The following is a 19731-nucleotide window of genomic DNA, read 5'->3' as shown; positions in this document are numbered from 1 at the left end:
ACAGTATAGGATATAAGTGTCTGATCATGGAGGGTCCGACTTCTGGTGCCCCCCAAAATCTTCTGTATAGATCAATAGCAACTTACAAGTCGTTGGGACGTTTCAGCCCTCATCATCCTGGACAAGCGCAAGTGATGACCAGCTTAGCAAATCACTGGCCACAGCATTATCCCGCCTCAGTCAGTGATTGGCTAAGCGGGCTGTTACTTGCTTGTCCTGGAAGGTGGGTGTCAGAGTGCACCAAAGATAGGTACCCCATACAGGAGATCATGTAGAGTCTTAGCAGTCTGTCCCTCCGTGATCAGACACTTATCCCCTTTCCTATGGATAGGGGATAAGTGCCTGATAACTTCAGTTCCCCAGAATACCCATTATATATATATATATATATATATATATATATATATATAAAAGTCTATTAGCTACTCTTCTTTCTCATCATACAGTATAATAATGATAAGACATTTGAACCAATTGTTAGCAATATTCATCAGTATACAGTATATAATATGTCTATACTGAAAATTACTGTTGGTTACCGTATTTTTCGCCCTATAGGACGCACCGGCGTATAAGACGCACCCAATTTATAGGTGCAAAATCTAAAAAAATAAAGATTTTTGAACCCAATAGTGGTCTTCAACCTGCGGACCTCCAGGTGTTGCAAAACTACAACTCCCAGCATGCCCGGACAGCTGTTGGCTGTCCGGGCATGCTGGGAGTTGTAGTTTTGCAACATCTGGAGGTCCGCAGATTGAAGACCACTGCATAGGAGGTAATGCTCACGTGTCCCCGCCGCTCCGGACCCGTCACCACTGCCCTGGATGTCGCTCCATCGCTGTCGCCGTGTCCCCTTCGCTCCGGAACGTCTCTGCTGCCGGCCGGGTATCCTCGCTCTCCGTCGCCGCTATCACGTCGTTACGCACGCCGACGCATGTACGCGACGACGTGATGACGAGGAAGGAGAGCGCCGGCCATACAGGGGATCCCTGAATGGAGAAGACACCGAGGAGGCAGGTAAGGTCCCTCCCGGTGTCCTGTAAGCACTAACCCGGCTATTCAGTTGGGCTGTTCAGGACCGCCGCGGTGAAATCGCGGCGGTCCCGAAAAGCCCGACTGAACAGCCAGGTTAGTGTCACTTTCCCTTCAGACGCGGCGGTCAGCTTTGATCGCCGCGTCTGAAGGGTTAATACAGGGCATCAACGTGATCGGTGATGTCCTGTATTAGCCGCGGGTCCCGGCCGTTGATGGCCGCAGGGACCGCCGCAATAGGGGTGTATTCGCCATATAAGAAGCACCGACTTTTCCCCCCCAGTTTTGGGGAAGAAAAAGTGCGTCTTATATGGCGAAAAATACGGTAAGTATTGTAAAGACAGGTGGCATTATCCTACCTTCTGTATTCAGTCACCAGTTTTATGAGGTCTTCAGTGGAGATCTTATTGCTTTCCTGTCTGAAGAGAGGGGAGAACCTGGATTCTCGATCAATGGTTCCGCTGTTGTCTTTAAATACCGGCCTGCAAAACCATGACAAATATGCCAAAAGTATGCCAAAAATGTTATCATAAACATGACATAAGAAATATACATTACTGAATATTTGTCTATTATATGCATTTAAACAAGAAGCTTCCAAATAACTTAGGAGGTTCCTGGCCATACAACATGCAAACAACATATTCTTTGATAAGAATTATTATGCTGCAGGATTTTCCAGGCAAATACAGGGAACTTCCCTCCAGACAGTGCTCCATTATTAAAGGGGTTATCCAGGAAAAAACTTTTTTTATATATCAACTGGCTCCAGAAAGTTAAACAGATTTGTAAATTACATCTATTAAAAAATCTTAATCCTTTCAGTACTTTTTAGCTGCTGAAGTTGAGTTGTTCTTTTCTGTCTATGTGCTCTCTGATGACACGTGTCTCGGGAACTGTTCAAAGTGCAAATCCCCATAGCAAACCTATTCTACTCCGTGCAATTCCCAAGACAAGCAGAGATGTCAGCAGAGAGCACTATGGCCAGACAGAAGTCAACTTCAGCAGCTGATAATTATTGGAAGGATTAAGATTTTTTAATAGAAGTAATTTACAAATCTGTCTAACCTTTCAGAAAACCATTTCCAAGTATTCTTGCGTTCGGTATGGACATATATTAATGGATTCTATATTCTATACTGGAATATCTTAAAGGGGTATTCCAGGAAAAAAAACTTATATATATATATATATATATATATCAACTGGCTCCAGAAAGTTAAACAGATTTGTAAATTACGTCTATTAAAAAATATTAATCCTTCCAGTACTTATCAGCTGCTGTATGCACCACGGGAAGTTGATTTGTTCTTTTCTGTCTGACCACAGCACTCTCTGCTGACACCTCTGTCCATGTCAAGAACTGTCCAGAGCAGGATAGGTTTGTCATGGGAATTTGTTCCTGCTCTGGACAGTTCTTGACATGGACAGAGGTGGCATCAGAAAGTACTGTGGTCAGACATAAAAAAAAAAACAATTCAACTTCCTGTGGAGCATACAGCAGCTGATAAGTACTGGAAGGATTAGGATTTTTTAATAGTAATTTACAAATCTGTTTAACTTTCTGGAGCCAGTTGATATGATTTTTTATTTTTTTTTTACCCACCGGAGTACCTGTTTAATCTTCCCCATTGTGTTTTAAACTTTATCCAAACAAAGAGAAACAGTCTAATGTTGGCACTGCCACTGGGATGCCACCACGATTGCTATAATGGCACAATCACCACCGCTACTCACAGATCCTCCGCCTGACACCGGTGCTCATCCAGACAACAGAGCCACAATAGTAAAGGAAGATACCCAGGTGTGCGAAACGATTGGTCGGCCAGGCAGTGCTGTATGACCTGATCCTGAATAAACCGTCCTCTGAAGACCTGAGTGCCTCCGTATCTTCCTTTACTATTGTTTTACATTTTTGTGTCATTTCCTGCGGAATTCCACACAAAAATTCTGCCATGTGAACATAGCTGTGGTGTCCCAGCACCAAAGGCTGTCCTGTGGTTTTGGACTTCCTCAGGCAGACCTGCGGCACAGGAGTTGGGCCCACTGAGGGACTTATTGTTGTGTTTATTATGTTCCAGCACTTTGCCAAAAGTTAATATATTTTCATAAATATGTTGTGTGTTATTTCTACATATTTTATTTATATGTGTTATTGTACCTTTAAGAGAGGAGCAGTGCACCCCATGTGATCCTGCCTGCCAATGGGAACCCCTAAATTCTTGTCCATATGGTGTAGTGGGGGAGGAGTTGCCCCAGTTCAGTTTAGCCTAGAGCTGTGTGGTAAAGGTGGTAGGTGTGCGGAGAAGCTCTAAGGGAAGGCCCACAACAAATCGATTTTATCCAGTCATTCTGCAAGGATCACCCGCACGGTGGAAGTTCATGCCCTGGTGGAGAAAGCTACAGGACCTTGACAGAACCCTTGCTACCTGGATCAATCTTCAATTCTCTCAAGTCATTATAAATTTCTTGAGTGAAAGCGCCAAAAGTCCCAGCAAGGCAACAAGGCTCCCAAGGGGTTACTCTGCATCCTCTCACTCTGCACCACAATGTCTGTGTATTACCATCTGCACCACACTGTCTGTGTATTACCATCTGCACCACACTGTCTGTGTATTACCATGTGCACCACACTGTCTGTGTATTACCATCTGCACCACACTGTCTGTGTATTACCATCTGCACGGCACTGTCTGTGTATTACCATCTGCACCACACTGTCTGTGTATTACCATCTGCACCGCACTGTCTGTGTATTACCATCTGCACCGCACTGTCTGTGTATTACCATCTGCACCACACTGTCTGTGTATTACCATCTGCACCACACTGTCTGTGTATTACCATCTGCACCGCACTGTCTGTGTATTACCATCTGCACCACACTGTCTGTGTATTACCATCTGCACCACACTGTCTGTGTATTACCATCTGCACCACACTGTCTGTGTATTACCATCTGCACCACACTGTCTGTGTATTACCATCTGCACGGCACTGTCTGTGTATTACCATCTGCACGGCACTGTCTGTGTATTACCATCTGCACCACAATGTCTGTGTATTACCATCTGCACGGCACTGTCTGTGTATTACCATCTGCACCGCACTGTCTGTGTATTACCATCTGCACCGCACTGTCTGTGTATTACCATCTGCACCGCACTGTCTGTGTATTACCATCTGCACCGCACTGTCTGTGTATTACCATCTGCACCGCAATGTCTGTGTATTACCATCTGCACCGCACTGTCTGTGTATTACCATCTGCACCGCACTGTCTGTGTATTACCATCTGCACCACACTGTCTGTGTATTACCATCTGCACCGCACTGTCTGTGTATTACCATCTGCACCGCAATGTCTGTGTATTACCATCTGCACCGCACTGTCTGTGTATTACCATCTGCACCACACTGTCTGTGTATTACCATCTGCACCGCTCTGTCTGTGTATTACCATCTGCACCGCTCTGTCTGTGTATTACCATCTGCACCGCACTGTCTGTGTATTACCATCTGCACCGCACTTTCTGTGTATTACCATCTGCACCACACTGTCTGTGTATTACCATCTGCACCCCACTGTCTGTGTATTACCATCTGCACCCCACTGTCTGTGTATTACCATCTGCACCCCACTGTCTGTGTATTACCATCTGCACCGCACTGTCTGTGTATTACCATCTGCACCATACTGTCTGTGTATTACCATCTGCACCACACTGTCTGTGTATTACCATCTGCACCGCACTGTCTGTGTATTACCATCTGCACCGCACTGTCTGTGTATTACCATCTGCACCGCACTGTCTTTGTATTACCATCTGCACCGCACTGTCTGTGTATTACCATCTGCACCGCACTGTCTGTGTTTTACCATCTGCACCACACTGTCTGTGTATTACCATTTGCGCCGCACTGTCTGTGTATTACCATCTGCACCACACTGTCTGTGTATTACCATCTGCACCGCACTGTCTGTGCATTACCATCTGCACCACACTGTCTGTGCATTACCATCTGCACCGCTCTGTCTGTGTATTACCATCTGCACCGCACTGTCTGTGTATTACCATCTGCACCACACTGTCTGTGTATTACCATCTGCACCACACTGTCTGTGTATTACCATCTGCACCACACTGTCTGTGTTTTACCATCTGCACCACACTGTCTGTGTATTACCATCTGCACCACACTGTCTGTGCATTACCATCTGCACCACACTGTCTGTGTATTACCATCTGCACCACACTGTCTGTGTATTACCATCTGCACCGCACTGTCTGTGTATTACCATCTGCACCGCACTGTCTGTGTATTACCATCTGCACCACACTGTCTGTGTATTACCATCTGCACCACACTGTCTGTGTATTACCATCTGCACCGCACTGTCTGTGTATTACCATCTGCACCACACTGTCTGTGCATTACCATCTGCACCACACTGTCTGTGTATTACCATCTGCACCACACTGTCTGTGTATTACCATCTGCACCGCACTGTCTGTGTATTACCATCTGCACCGCACTGTCTGTGTATTACCATCTGCACCACACTGTCTGTGTATTACCATCTGCACCACACTGTCTGTGTATTACCATCTGCACCGCATTGTCTGTGTATTACCATCTGCACCGCACTGTCTGTGTATTACCATCTGCACCAAACTGTCTGTGTATTACCATCTGCACCGCACTGTCTGTGTATTACCATCTGCACCGCACTGTCTGTGTATTATCATCTGCACCACACTGTCTGTGTATTACCATCTGCACCACACTTTCTGTGCATTACCATCTGCACCACACTGTCTGTGTATTACCATCTGCACCACACTGTCTGTGTATTACCATCTGCACCGCACTGTCTGTGTATTACCATCTGCACCACACTGTCTGTGTATTACTATCTGCACCACACTGTCTGTGTATTACCATCTGCACCGCACTGTCTGTGTATTACCATCTGCACCGCATTGTCTGTGTATTACCATCTGCACCGCACTGTCTGTGTATTACCATCTGCACCAAACTGTCTGTGTATTACCATCTGCACCGCACTGTCTGTGTATTACCATCTGCACCGCACTGTCTGTGTATTATCATCTGCACCACACTGTCTGTGTATTACCATCTGCACCACACTGTCTGTGCATTACCATCTGCACCACACTGTCTGTGTATTACCATCTGCACCACACTGTCTGTGTATTACCATCTGCACCGCACTGTCTGTGTATTACCATCTGCACCACACTGTCTGTGTATTACTATCTGCACCACACTGTCTGTGTATTACCATCTGCACCGCACTGTCTGTGTATTACCATCTGCACCGCACTGTCTGTGTATTACCATCTGCACCACACTGTCTGTGTATTACCATCTGCACCACACTGTCTGTGTTTTACCATCTGCACCGCACTGTCTGTGTATTACCATCTGCACCACACTGTCTGTGTATTACCATCTGCACCACACTGTCTGTGTATTACCATCTGCACCACACTGTCTGTGTATTACCATCTGCACCACACTGTCTGTGTATTACCATCTGCACCGCACTGTCTGTGTATTACCATCTGCACCACACTGTCTGTGTATTACCATCTGCACCACACTGTCTGTGTATTACCATCTGCACCGCACTGTCTGTGTATTACCATCTGCACCGCACTGTCTGTGTATTACCATCTGCACCACACTGTCTGTGTATTACCATCTGCACCACACTGTCTGTGTATTACCATCTGCACCCTGCTCGGTAAAGACAGTTATCTGTAACCTGACCTCGGTGTGTTCCCTTACTGTCTCCAACCTCAGACTGTGTATAGGATAACGTTGCAATGGTGTCATGAAGTGATAAGATATTTCCCTACACCACCCCAAATTTTGGAGGAGTTGTGTAAGAAGCAGACAAGAGGAAGGCAAAGAAGAGGCAAAGAGGGAAGGTTAGGGGATGTATAGGGGGATGAATGGAGGGGCTATTGCTTATAATTTGGACTGAATTTACTGTTGTGCAGTCAATGTAAAGATTAGCAGAGGAGAGAGGAAGAAGAGGAATAACGGACAAGTGTATTAACCCTGTAACATAGATGAGGGTGGACACAAGGTGATTAACACAGGGTGATTATTGACCAAACAAGCCAATGATATCCCTTTGTAATAGGCCCAGCAACAAGTCAACAAGCAAGCAAACATTTGTTTGGCATCTGATCACATGGTTTTAATTTGTTTCAAAATTCTTGTATGTTGTCCACCTATTATCCTGTATATTTGCGCAGCAGCCGGAGTTCTGGAAGTAAAGGGGCACACAAACATATGTTTCTGCAGCCCTGCCTGCCCAATAACCGAGCCATGGAAATGAGAACTGATCTATGAGATCACTGCTCCGACTGGGCAGGGGTTGGCCAGTGTAATACAGCCTTTGTATGGAAGGCCAATGAGAAGGATGTTGCAGTAGTCCAGAAGGGAGATGATTGGGGATGAACAAGCATTTTTTAAGGTTATAAGGTTAGTGGTCTTATCAGTTTCCCCCCTTTCAGGTCTCCTGCTACTCATTTGGTACCCCCTTTTATAAAGTTGGTGGGCAAATGAAAGTAGGTACTTTGAAGTGGCAAGATTGATCAAGTAATCTTGTTATGCAATGATAGAAAAGAAGGTAATATGATATTGACGACCCCTTCTCAGCCACCGCATTATAGTTCATGGATCTGGGGGAGCTTCTGAGCAGTGACTGCCAAGTGGGTGTGGGCCCCTTTTATTCTCATTTTCCTGAGCACCATAACCTGCACATCCCTGTTGGTCACTGTGTTCAGCGATCTTTAGTCAGAGATATATAAAGTTCATGAACAAAAAAGGTAACAGTATAACTAAAGCATGACTAATCTGTAGAAAATACAAAATATAGGGCCACATTTATTATATTAAATGCACCAGAAATATAGCTACATGCACAGCAGTAATATGTATTAGTAATGTGTGCTGTATTTATGAAATGTTTGCAGCATTTGCAGTATCTTTGTATCTGTGTCATAAAGAACAATTTATCGTAAATGAATTTCTTGGAGACATATGATGTGCTGAATGTATAATACACTATGCACTATTTTGTTATATTTGTTGCAAGTAAACAACTTGACTTTCCTTTGTAAATAAATGCAATAAGAGTTTTCATATTATTAACAATAGTCACCTGACTGTCCAAGCAAATGGCATCCGATATTTCCCCAACCTGCTACAAAACTGTTTTGCTGACTTCAGCAGTTTTTGTGCCATCTGAAGAAACAAACATATAAATACCACATTAGTGTACACTAGTATTTTATATTTGTTATATTTGCAATGTGTTTTGCATAAAAGAAAGGAATGGTGGTCCAGCTCTCGAGCCTTTACAGTAGTGCTGGGTGGTATACCGGTTCACACCCAATACAGGTGTTTTTTTTCTTTACAATACAAATTTTCCCTATACCGCAATACCGGTCAAGCCCCCCCCCCCCCTCCCCTTGAATGAATGAACAATCAGCTGCTGCGCTGTCCCCACATCGGGGGACTTATCATGTTACCCGCATGCGCTGCTCTCCTTCTCCTCCTGTGAGCCGCAGTTCTGATCAGAAGTTCTGCAGCGCCTGCGACCCACTGGTTTTCAGCACTTGCAGGGGGAGATGACAGCTTCCGTTCTACGAACAGAAGTCCTGCGCCCGCGGCTCATAACTCATTCATTTCCAGCGCCCCCGGCTCAAATCTCATTCATTTCCAGCACCGCAGTTCACAGGTGGAGAAGGAGAGCAGTCAGCACATGTGGGTAACATGATTAGTCCCCCAATGTGGGGACAGCACACTATTTGATTTTTAGCTTCTGTGTCAGAAGTATGTTCACACTGTATTTGTTTCAGTCCTGTTTTTGTTTTGGTTATAATTCTGGATCTCCGCAGATAAAATTCTGGTTTGTATTTTCTATCTAGGAGTATGTAATGTGGCTTGTGATGCTATTTCTGGTTGTGTTCTGATTCTGTTCTATTTGTATTTCTCCATGTTGAGTCCAGTGTGTGTTTTCCTCTAGATTTGTATCAGTGAGTCTTTAGCTGTTGTTGACATGCTTTGTTTTGGGTTTTGCCTACTGTATACTAGTCCTAATATGTCTTGATATCTGTTTGTTATTTTGTAGAGTTCTATTGTAGTTCAGGAATGGACTGGTGCCCAGTTGTCATGCGACCTGTGGTTTATTGCTTTTGTAGTGGACCCTGTGACTATGGGGGTCTCCTTCCTGTGTCCATACTTTTGAGGCAGTTACAATCAATCTGTGACAGAGCTGCAAGAGTGCTCAACCTGGTGTATGAGATGACAGTCCCCTCCTTCCCTGTCTTTTTCTCAGACGTTCTGTGTGACAGCGGCATTCATCATTTTTGTTTCTCTTTGTTTACTCTTGTGTTTTGTTTTGTTTCTCAGTATTTAGTTTATCTCTGATGATAACATATACAGTTAAAGGGGTACTCCGGTGAAAACCTTTTTTCTTTTAAATCAACTGGTGGCAGAAAGTTAAACATATTTGTAAATTACTTCTATTAAAAAATCTTAATCCTTCCTGTACTTATTAGCTGCTGAATACTACAGAGGAAATTATTTTCTTTTTGGAATGCTCTCTGATGACATCATGAGCACAGTTCTCTCTGCTGACGTTATTATAATAATGCTTTATTTATTGTTGTTCTTAGTGGGATTTGAACCCAAGTCCCCAGCACTGAAAGGCAGCAGTGCTAACCACTGAGCCACCATGCCGCCCTTAGCATACATCTGCTATGCATGGTTGCTAAAATGGACAGAGATGTCAGCAGAGAGCACTGTGCTCGTGATGTCATCAGTGTTCCAAAAAGAAAGGAATTTCCTCTGTAGCATTCAGCAGCTAATAAGTACTGGAAGGATTAAGATTTTTTAATAGAAGTAATTTACAAATATGTTTAACTTTCTGCCACCAGTTGATTTAAAAGAAAAAAAGGTTTTCACCGGAGTACCCCTTTAAGTCACCTTTCTATTTTGAATAAAGAAAGAAAAGCATGATTGTTAATTTCTTTTGATATTTTGCTGGACTGCAAAGTTTGAATTCTAACAATTTACTACTTTGTTCCACAAATGAAATGTATGTTTCTTCTATACTGCTAAACTTCTTCCTCTACAATATGCAACCTATTTGCAGGAGATAATGTATGATGTTCTCCGAAATAAAATGAAAATGTATTTAGCAATAAATAAACTAAAATATACTAATGTTACAGGAGACAGCAGGATTCTCCATTCCAGAACCCACCCGTTTAATTATTTGTAGATGGGAGCAGATGTCCGGAGGATGGCAGATTCTTCATGGGGTATGCAGTAATTGTACATTAAACCAAGTGGTCAAAGCGGAACATCTCTACCTTATTGCCCAGGGCAAGAAGGTAATGAGTTGGCTGCACTGACTGAGGCCTACAGACATGGCTGAGGGTAAAAACGCTAACATCTTTCTAACCTCTTAAGGCGAACCAATAAAAAAAATCAGAGAGTTGGAGGACTAATGGAGGCACTGCTACTACCAGAGGAGGTGGGAATTGTCAAGATTAGGGCCTATACCAAGGCTGTACTCTAGAAGCCAAAGGTAATGAGTTGGCTGACACCACTACAAAGGCAGCTGCCGCACTGCCATGGAAAGGGGAGGACAAGCCAGTCCAAGTGATATCTGCCAAAGACGTGGAGGTACGCGTGTTAAAATAAAACTCTTTCACAACAAGCAGATGTTGCTGTAAAGGAATCTTGGAAGAAAATCAGGGGCAGAGGAGGAAGGACGGCATATGGGGGACTTCTGCAAAAGTCTGCCTGCCTAGAACTCTGCTCCCAATGATGGCCCAACTATAGTTACATAGTTCATAAGGTTGAAAAAAGACCAGAGTCCACCAAGTTCAACCTATATCCCTAATGAGTCCCTACTGAGTTGATCCAAAGGAAGGCAAAAAACCCTCATACTAGAGGTGAAAATTCCTTCCCGACTCCAAATATGGCATCAGAATAAATCCCTGGATCAACGTTCTGTCCCTATAAATCTAGTATATACATAACCAAAAATGCCTCCAGACCCCTTTTGAAATCTTTTACAGAGTTCACCACGACCACCTCATGTAGCAGAGCGTTCCATAGTCTCACTGCTCTTACAGTAAAGAGCCCCCATCTGTGCTGGTGAAGAAACCTTCTTTCCTCTAAACAGAGAGGATGCCCCCATGTTATAAATACAGTCCTGGGTATAAATAGATCATGGGAGAGATCTCTGTACGGTCCCCTGATATAGTCATATGTGGTAGCCCAGTACGGGAGGTGTTACCCCGTACCTTGCTTCCCTGTCAGGCCGCCTCCCTACAGTGTCCCCTGGCCCCCCTTGCATCTGTCCTCCATGTAAATATGTTTCTAATGTATTAAAGCATGTAATGTGTTGAGAAAGCATTGTCACTTTAAGACTGTTACCATGTGACTTGTCATGTGATTGTTAACCAGGAGGTACCAGTGACCAGGTGATCTCAGGGGTGACCTATGGGCTCCCTGCTAGTCTCCCCCATATAAGTCCTGGGAGGAGCTAGCTCTCTCTTTTTCCTTACAAGTCTTTGCTGAGGTCAAGTCGAGTCCTAGAGAATGTCCAGAGTCATAGGAGGCCTCAAGTCCAGTCTGCAGCCACAAGCAGCTACAAGTAACCACAGTCTCAGTATTGTCAGTCATCAGTTAAGTCAAGTCAGTCACAGTCAGCAACTGTCAAGTCAGTGTGGCCTGCATTAAATTGCCCAGTCCTACTAAAAGTCCCAGCAAGCCCTTAAGGTATCTGAGTCACTGGTCACCTCCGTGGACCCTGGCTGAACTGTATAGACTTTACCATCTGTCTATCCTCAGTAAAGCTACCGTTATCCATAACTTAGCATCGGAGTCATTATTGCCCCCGTGCCTAGCACAGCATCTAGCGGTATACCTTCAGGTGGTATCGAGGATAAACCATGCCTTGGCATCATGAATCCAAGGGGTTAATGCCATCTGCTCCTAGGGTAACAACATCTGCCCTCATCACCAGTTACCACTTATACATAGTTATTAGGTCGCCCCCTAAGCCTTCTTTTTTCTAAACTAAATAACCCCAGTTCTGATAATCTTTCTGGGTACTGTAGTCCTCCCATTCCCCGTATTACCCTGCTTGCCCGTCTTTCAACCCTCTCCAGCTCCACTATATCTTTCTTGTACACTGGTGCCCAGTACTGTACACAGTATTCTATGTGTGGTCTGACTAGTGATTTGTACAGCGGTAGAATTATTTCCTTGTTGTGGGAATCTATGCCCCTATTGATACACCCCATGATTTTATTTGCCTTGGCAGCAGCTGCCCGACACTGGTCACTACAGCTAAATTTACTGTTAACTAAGACTCCCAAGTCCTTTTCCATGTCAGTCGTCCCAAGTGTTCTCCCATTTAATACATAATCCCAGCCCAGATTTTTCTTCCCCATGTGCATAACCTTACATTTATCAGTGTTAAACCTCATCTGCCACTTCCCAGCCTAAACCTCCAATCTATCCAGATCCATTTGTAACAGTACACTGTCCTCTATTGTGTTTACCGCTTTACAGAGTTTAGTATCATCTGAAAAGATTACTACTTTACTATTCAACCCCTCTACAAGGTCATTAATAAATATATTAAATAGAACAGGACCCAAGACGGACCCCTGTGGTACCCCACTAGTAACAGTCACCCAATCAGAATAAGTACCATTAATAACCACCCTCTGTTTCCTATCACTGAGCCAGTTACTTACCCACTTATACACATTTTACCCCAGCCCCATCCTTCTCATTTTATGTACCAATATTTTATGTGGCACTGTATCAAATGCTTTGAAAAAAATCCAGATATATGACATCCAGCCATTCCCCCTGTTCCAGTCTGGAGCTCACCTCCTCATAAAAGCTGATCAGGTTAGTTTGACAGGACAGATCCCTCATAAACCCATGCTGATATGGGGGTCATACATTTATTTTTATCAAGATACTCCAAACCCTCAAACATTTTACATACAACGGAGGTTGAACTAACAGGTCTATAATTCCTGAGGTCACCTTTTGACTCCTTTTTAAATATTGGCACCACATTTGCTATGCGCCAGTCCTGGGGAACTTTCCATGTCCCTATAGAGTCATTGAATATTAAAAATAGGGGTCTGTCTATTACATTACTTATTTCCTTTAGAACACGGGGGTGAATGCCAGATGGACCTGGTGATTTGTCTATTTTGTTTTTTTGTAGGCAGCACTGTACTTCTTCCTGGGTTAGACAGGTGACCTGTACTGGGGAGTTTACCTTATCACACTGTATTCACCTGGCATTTCATTTTCCTTGGTGAATACAGCGGAGAAGAATTTTTTAAAAATATATTTAATATATGTAATACATGGTATAACACATTTGTCCAAAGGGGCCATGATACAAGTCATCTTGGATAGCCCATGGTATCTCCATCACCATAGTAGCTTTTCTTTAAGCCTGTATGGCCTGTGCTCTACACAATCCAGGGAGGACTGTACCTGCCCCCGAAAGTATACCCAAAGCCACTCTGTTCACTTTAGAGAGTCCAGGTAGATTACATAAGCTTGACCCCTTTGTCAGGCTATGTGTATGTCTTGGTTTGTGTTGATCTCTTTTCAGGCTGACCTGAGGCCTTCCCCATGGGGAGGATATACTACAGCTACAACACCAGTATAGGAATCTGACCTCTTATGTGCAGGCCTTGTATAAACGTCAGAAACTAACACATGGGCAAGTGTTTTCTTTCAGATCCAGACAGTCCTTAAGGAACTCATAGTCTCCAGCCTGGTGATTGGGTGGTGATGAAGAGACATGTCTGAAAATGTTTTGAACCCAGTTTGATGGCCTATACCAGGTGTTACTGACTAACAACACCTCTGTAAAGCTAGAGGGGAAGGCTGGTCTTGATGCAGTGCTTACAATTACTTGATTACAGACAGCGAGGATTGCTTCGCAGAAGTAAGCGCAATGCGCCCATAGGAAGTTCTGAACCCCATGTCTACATTGATACTATAGGAGTCCCAAGGGGGGGGGGGGGTCTAATACATTAAACTCTGTGAGAAGACAGTAGAGATTAGTTCACTGCCTTTCTTAGTACAGATATTCCTGATGACTATAAGTCTTTATCTCCATTACAAAGCTTACCGGTCAATACAAACTTATAGGCTCGTAGGGAAAGTATCTGACTTTCTCATGTGCAGAGACTGCAACAAGGGGGGCGATGTAGTAGCCATGGATCATCTAACGTGCAGCACATAAGAGTTCCAGGGCACATAAGGACAGATGAGTTAGGCACATGTTAGGGGATAGGTAAAATAGACATTTTAAGGGGGGGCTGTAATGGATTCATATGTACTAATATATATGTACTAATATAAAATGTCTATTTTTCTCTAAACTGCTTACTAAGATATTTGCTGAACTAAACTGCTCCCACCTCCCCCACCTGTATGCTCCTTACCCCTCCCATCATGTATCGAAGATGGCGATTAGCTGGGGAATGTAGCAGAGATAACAGAAAATGTATCCAATGAAGAATTGCGTAGACAAAGTCTTAACCAATAAAGTGCTTTTAACACCCAATTCACACAACCCCTTTTGCAGACGTCACTGTCATCTATATAAACCTTGTACAGTCTCTTCCTTTTTTTTAATAAAAAGAAAGTATCATCCCAGCTAACAGGTGTCTGGGTGATCTTTCCTAGCATGTGCACCGCTCTTGATAAACTAATTCGGAAGGAGGCAGATACTCATCTGATATCGGCCTGGTTGCATTTCAGGTCCTTAAAACATGGTGCAAAAACCAAATATGATAGGGTACATAAAAACACATGTGCTGTGTTTTTATGTACCCCGTCATATTTGGGTTTTGCACCATGTTTTAAGGACCTATTAAAAGTCAAGTTTTAACTGTAAAGGCGCGAGAGCTGGACCACCATTCCTTTCTGTCTATCTACATGGGAAGCGGCCCACATTGTCCACGCTCCAGCGCTGCATATACTGTGGATATCCATATATTACTACTTGAATTGGTGAGTGAGCTGAGTTGCACCTGCTTTTCTTTGCCTAAAAGAAATATGACTAGTTTAGGTCAACCCCGAAATTAAACGCTGTGAAAAAAAAAAAAACAAAAAAAAAACAACAAATATTTTTACTGGGTCAAACATTGCTTAAGGAGTTTTTGTAGATGGAAAGTACTCAAGAGCCTTCACTCTCTGACCTGCTAATGCATTTTTGCTTATGGGCAGCTGCTATAAATCATTTCTGAAAGAAATCACCCCCAAGAGTCGCAGATATTTGTTCTACAGACTGGAGTGTGCCCAAAGACAACATATTCTGCTTTATACAACATACCAGCTATTGTCCTCAAATGACTACTTATTGTAGCCTGGATGACAGCCGGCTACCAACCTACAATATGACATACAGAGAAACAAATACAAAATAACAAAATTGATTCATATAGAACACTTCAATTTCATATACTATACCTTGCTAGAATCAGAATTCTTTACATATGGTTCAGCATTACTGGCAATATTTCCCATAAGAACTTTTTCTATTCTTGCAACTAAAACCACTTCATTATGTGGATTGGTTACAGAGAAAATGGCCTGTGAAATAATAATATAGAGGCATGATACATACATGATATCGTGATATTTTGACATTGCAGAACCAGTGACAATGTACAGTAAAAGTTTCAAACCATATATTCTGCATTGCATAAATAATCTAAAATTATACAGAAATAAATTGTCAAATAGTCTAAATTAAAAATGAATAAATACCAATGTGTTTCCATGGTAACAGACAACAAACAAAACCCTGTGTAGTCTAATCCTGTTGTCATATCTCTTTTCATCTTTCCCCTAATTCTTATTAGTAGACGACACATTGGAGGCTGCATACTTTTGCCTGCTAACAGAGAAACATGTAGGCCTGCGTAAGGGCTGTGAACACAAAACAAAAGGACATTTAAAGGGTACCTCTCATCAAAAAAACTTTTGATATATTATAGATTAATGTATGCAGAATAACTTCACAATTGCATGTTATAAAAAAATATGCTTCTTTCTATTTCATTTTCCACTTTGAAGAAATGACCACTAGGGGTCTCCCTACCAGTCCTGGCAGCAAGCATTTCAGACTCATGCTGGAGTCCTAAACACTACGAGCTGCCAGTCTGCTTTGTTCACAAAGGAGAACACTCAGAGCTGCCAGCCTGCTTTGTTCACAGCCTGTTTGGCTGTGAACAAAGCAGGCTGGCAGCTCTGAGTGTTTAGGACTCCAGCATGAGTCAGAAATGCTTGCTGACAGGACTGATCGGGAAAAATACAATAGAAAGAAGCATATTTTTCATTAACATGCTAATGGAAAGTTATTCAACATTCATTAATCTAAAATATATCAAAAGTTTATTTGATGAGAGGTACCCTTTAAGGGGTATTCCACCCTGGAAGTGGTGCTATTTTGTCAGAATATGCCATCACTTTCTGTTGAGCAGGGGTTCAATTCAGTGGTATTGTCACGATTCGGCTTACAGGTTGTGGATCCACTGTGTCAGCGAGGGATTGGCGTGGACCGTGCCGGTGGACCGGTTCTAAGTGGCTACTGGTGTTCACCAGAGCCCGCCGCAAAGCGGGATGGTCTTGCTGCGGCGGTAGCAACCAGGTCGTATCCACTAGCAACGGCTCAACCTTGCTGACTGCTGAGAAGGCGTGGGACAGAAGGACTAGGCAGAGGCAAGGTCAGACGTAGCAGAAGGTCAGGGCAGGCGGCAAGGTTCGTAGTCAATATGGATAGCAGGAGATCAGGTAACACAGGCTTGGACAACACTAAACGCTTTCACTGGCACAAGGCAACAAGATCCGGCAAGGGAGTGCAGGGGAAGTAATGTGATATAGCCAGGGAGCAGGTGGAAGCTAATCAGGCTAATTGGGCCAGGCACCAATCATTGGTGCACTGGCCCTTTAAATCTCAGAGAGCTGGCGCGCGTGCCCTAGAGAGCGGAGCCGCGCGCGCCAGCACATGACAGCCGGGGACCGGGGCGGGTAAGTGACTTGGGATGCGATTCGCGAGCGGGCGCGTCCCGCTATGCGAATCGCATCCCCGCCGGCAATGTCAGTGCAGCGCTCCCGGTCAGCGGGTCTGACCGGGGCGCTGCAGGGAGAGAAACGCCGTGAGCGCTCCGGGGAGGAGCGGGGACCCGGAGCGCTCGGCGTAACAGGTATAACTTGAAGATGCTGGGGCCCAGTGCAAAAACTCTTACAGGATCCTCAGCCATAATGCTTCATTTACAGCACAGGTCAATTGCAGCACTGGAACTCCTATAGGAAAGAGATCTTGTTGGCTCTTCAGTCTCCTTGTCCTGGGTGCAACTGCACCCTTTGCCCCCCCTATAGCTACCCCCAAGATTAACCTTTAGGTTTTCTGTCAATCATGACAATAAAGGGGCAAGAGTGCTGGCTTTAACCCTTTAAAGGTTTCCCCGCAAAGCAGGTCTCCCGGACACCACGTGTGCAGAGAAGTACAGCACTCTCCCATTCCATTATACCTGCACATTGAGTGATCAGAACTCTCCTAAACAATGTGAGGATCTTAAAATGAAAAAAATACATTTAAAGTGCACAAAAAGGCTTTAAATATATCTATAGGCTCCCACTTATCATTTCTGAAGTATAGTTAAAGGGAGCCTGTCATCAAGCTGCCTGAACGCACAGTCCATTGTGCTGGCCTTCATAGATAGAACTCTCCCTATATCCAAAGGAGAGATCTATCAGTCAAGGCTGGGGGGTAGGGAGTGACCACCGGGGGCTGTCCCAATGACTTGTGGTTCGGGTAGTATAAAAGTGATGACAGATTTTCTTTAAGAAATGAAAGACAACAGATGAAGAATTTTCTGGAGTTTTGGATCCCATGAGGATTTTGTCATATAGTAGAGGGAGGAATTTATATCCTTCACAAGTTCACAAACTAATGTGTCTGGAAGGTAGTAATGCTGTATTAGGAAATAAATAATCTGCAACATTGGGCCTCATTTACTAAGCTGAAACTGACCAGTTTTTGTCTGGTTATTTTGTCTGAGACATGTCTGCGCCAGTGTGCGCCTGAAAAATTCGACAAACCCGAATAAGGGGCTTGGTCTGTCACAAAAGGGAGCGTGGTTTCACAACCCCACCGATTTACTATGGAATTCACAGAAAATCCTGTGGGTAAATGGCTGGAAATATCGACCTAGAAAAAGCTGGTCAGAAAATGTTCCCGACTTTTCCCAATAGTAAATAGAGAGGAATCCTGCAAGTCTGAAACAACTTTTCCCACTAGTAAAAACCCGAAACTCTCAGTAAATGTGGCCCATAATCTTTTACCTGCTTAGGATACTTTATCCACTTTTCAGGGAAGCCACGGACTTCAGGCTCTTCCAGGACTCTGGTAGGACTGATCGATGGAGATGTTGTACCATTTTCCACAGATCCTGCAGAAGTGCAAATCATTTTTCTCACAATGTCGTGGTTTAGATCGACATGGAAATCAGCTGAGATCTTCCTCCCTTCTCTGAGGTCACAGAGAGCTACACTTATAAAGAAGGGTTCAATCTGTGGACATGGGCAAACAGCAAAGAAATGAAGACCCCATACAAAACATAATACATACAGAAAAAAGAGATAAGCAACCCTTCTAAAGGTTCAGGGGTTGCCTACAGCATATTTACCAGTGCCTAAGAAGAATTATCAGATATTGTAAGTCAGGTGTATAGCCGGCTTATGAACGCATCTAACCATTACATGGACAATCTAGTGATTGGGATAACAAGTCATTTGATTCCTTACAAAGTGCTTATTGTTTTGCCATTGTTTATTACAATATTGGTGCCATACCATTCCATTTCTGGCCAGCTTTTTCTGCATTCCTTTTCTTATATTTCATGCAATGGAATTAAAGAGGACCAGTGGTCTGTCTTAAAATTAGACTGAGTAGGCTTGGGTGCCCTAATTCCAATAGTGTTTTTCCTTTTTTTTGCTAAGCCCCGATTCACAAGATTGGGGTTTCTTTTTTGTTTGGCCGGCTATCAGTAATTTTTACTTCATAGAAAATTTTATTGTGATTAGGAGGCTAAGGCGGCATAAATCCCGATAAGGGGGTGTGATTATAAAGCTCCTATGCACACCACCTTTAGCCTAGTGCTCACACTATGTTTGCCAATAAAGTTCCTGCCCATTTGACTGTTCAGTAATAAGCATAGATAGTCAATCAAATATTAAAATCCCTTAGAAATCAGGTCACCCAAGGTTACTTTCAATTTTTTTTCCTGACCACAAGTCCTCTTTAACGTAATAAATCCTATATATACTGTACTTTTCTATTAAATGATAATTATACTAAATATTCTAGAGTCACAGTCACTTAGTTAAGAAATTCTACCGAGGGCCAGGCTAGGATTTGACACAGTTTCTTTCTGGTGTTTTTCGGGATCCTGCCACTGCAATTTTTGAGCCAAAGCCAGAAGTGTATTTAAAGGGGTACTCCCACCCTAGACATCTTATCCCCTATCCAAAGGATAGGGGATAAGATGTCTGATCGCGGGGGTCCCATCACTGGGG

General features: G+C 43.6%; 1 protein-coding gene across 6 annotated transcripts in view; it reads right to left on the bottom strand.

Moving 5' to 3' along the window:
• Window positions 1–19731, bottom strand: part of DOCK10 (dedicator of cytokinesis 10) — a 431686-nt gene that overhangs the window by 141655 nt on the left and 270300 nt on the right. For all 6 annotated transcript variants that reach the window (XM_056564788.1, XM_056564791.1, XM_056564789.1 and 3 more), the window contains exons 12-15: window positions 18499–18726; window positions 15619–15741; window positions 8237–8319; window positions 1392–1514 (exon numbers count right to left, since the gene is read on the bottom strand). In XM_056564788.1, the coding sequence (XP_056420763.1) occupies window positions 1392–1514; window positions 8237–8319; window positions 15619–15741; window positions 18499–18726 (557 nt within the window). The remainder of the gene's footprint in view (window positions 1–1391; window positions 1515–8236; window positions 8320–15618; window positions 15742–18498; window positions 18727–19731) is intronic.

This window comes from Hyla sarda, chromosome 3, assembly GCF_029499605.1.
Source record: "Hyla sarda isolate aHylSar1 chromosome 3, aHylSar1.hap1, whole genome shotgun sequence".
Lineage (NCBI taxonomy): Eukaryota > Metazoa > Chordata > Amphibia > Anura > Hylidae > Hyla > Hyla sarda.
This window is presented reverse-complemented; position numbering and strand designations above follow the sequence as displayed.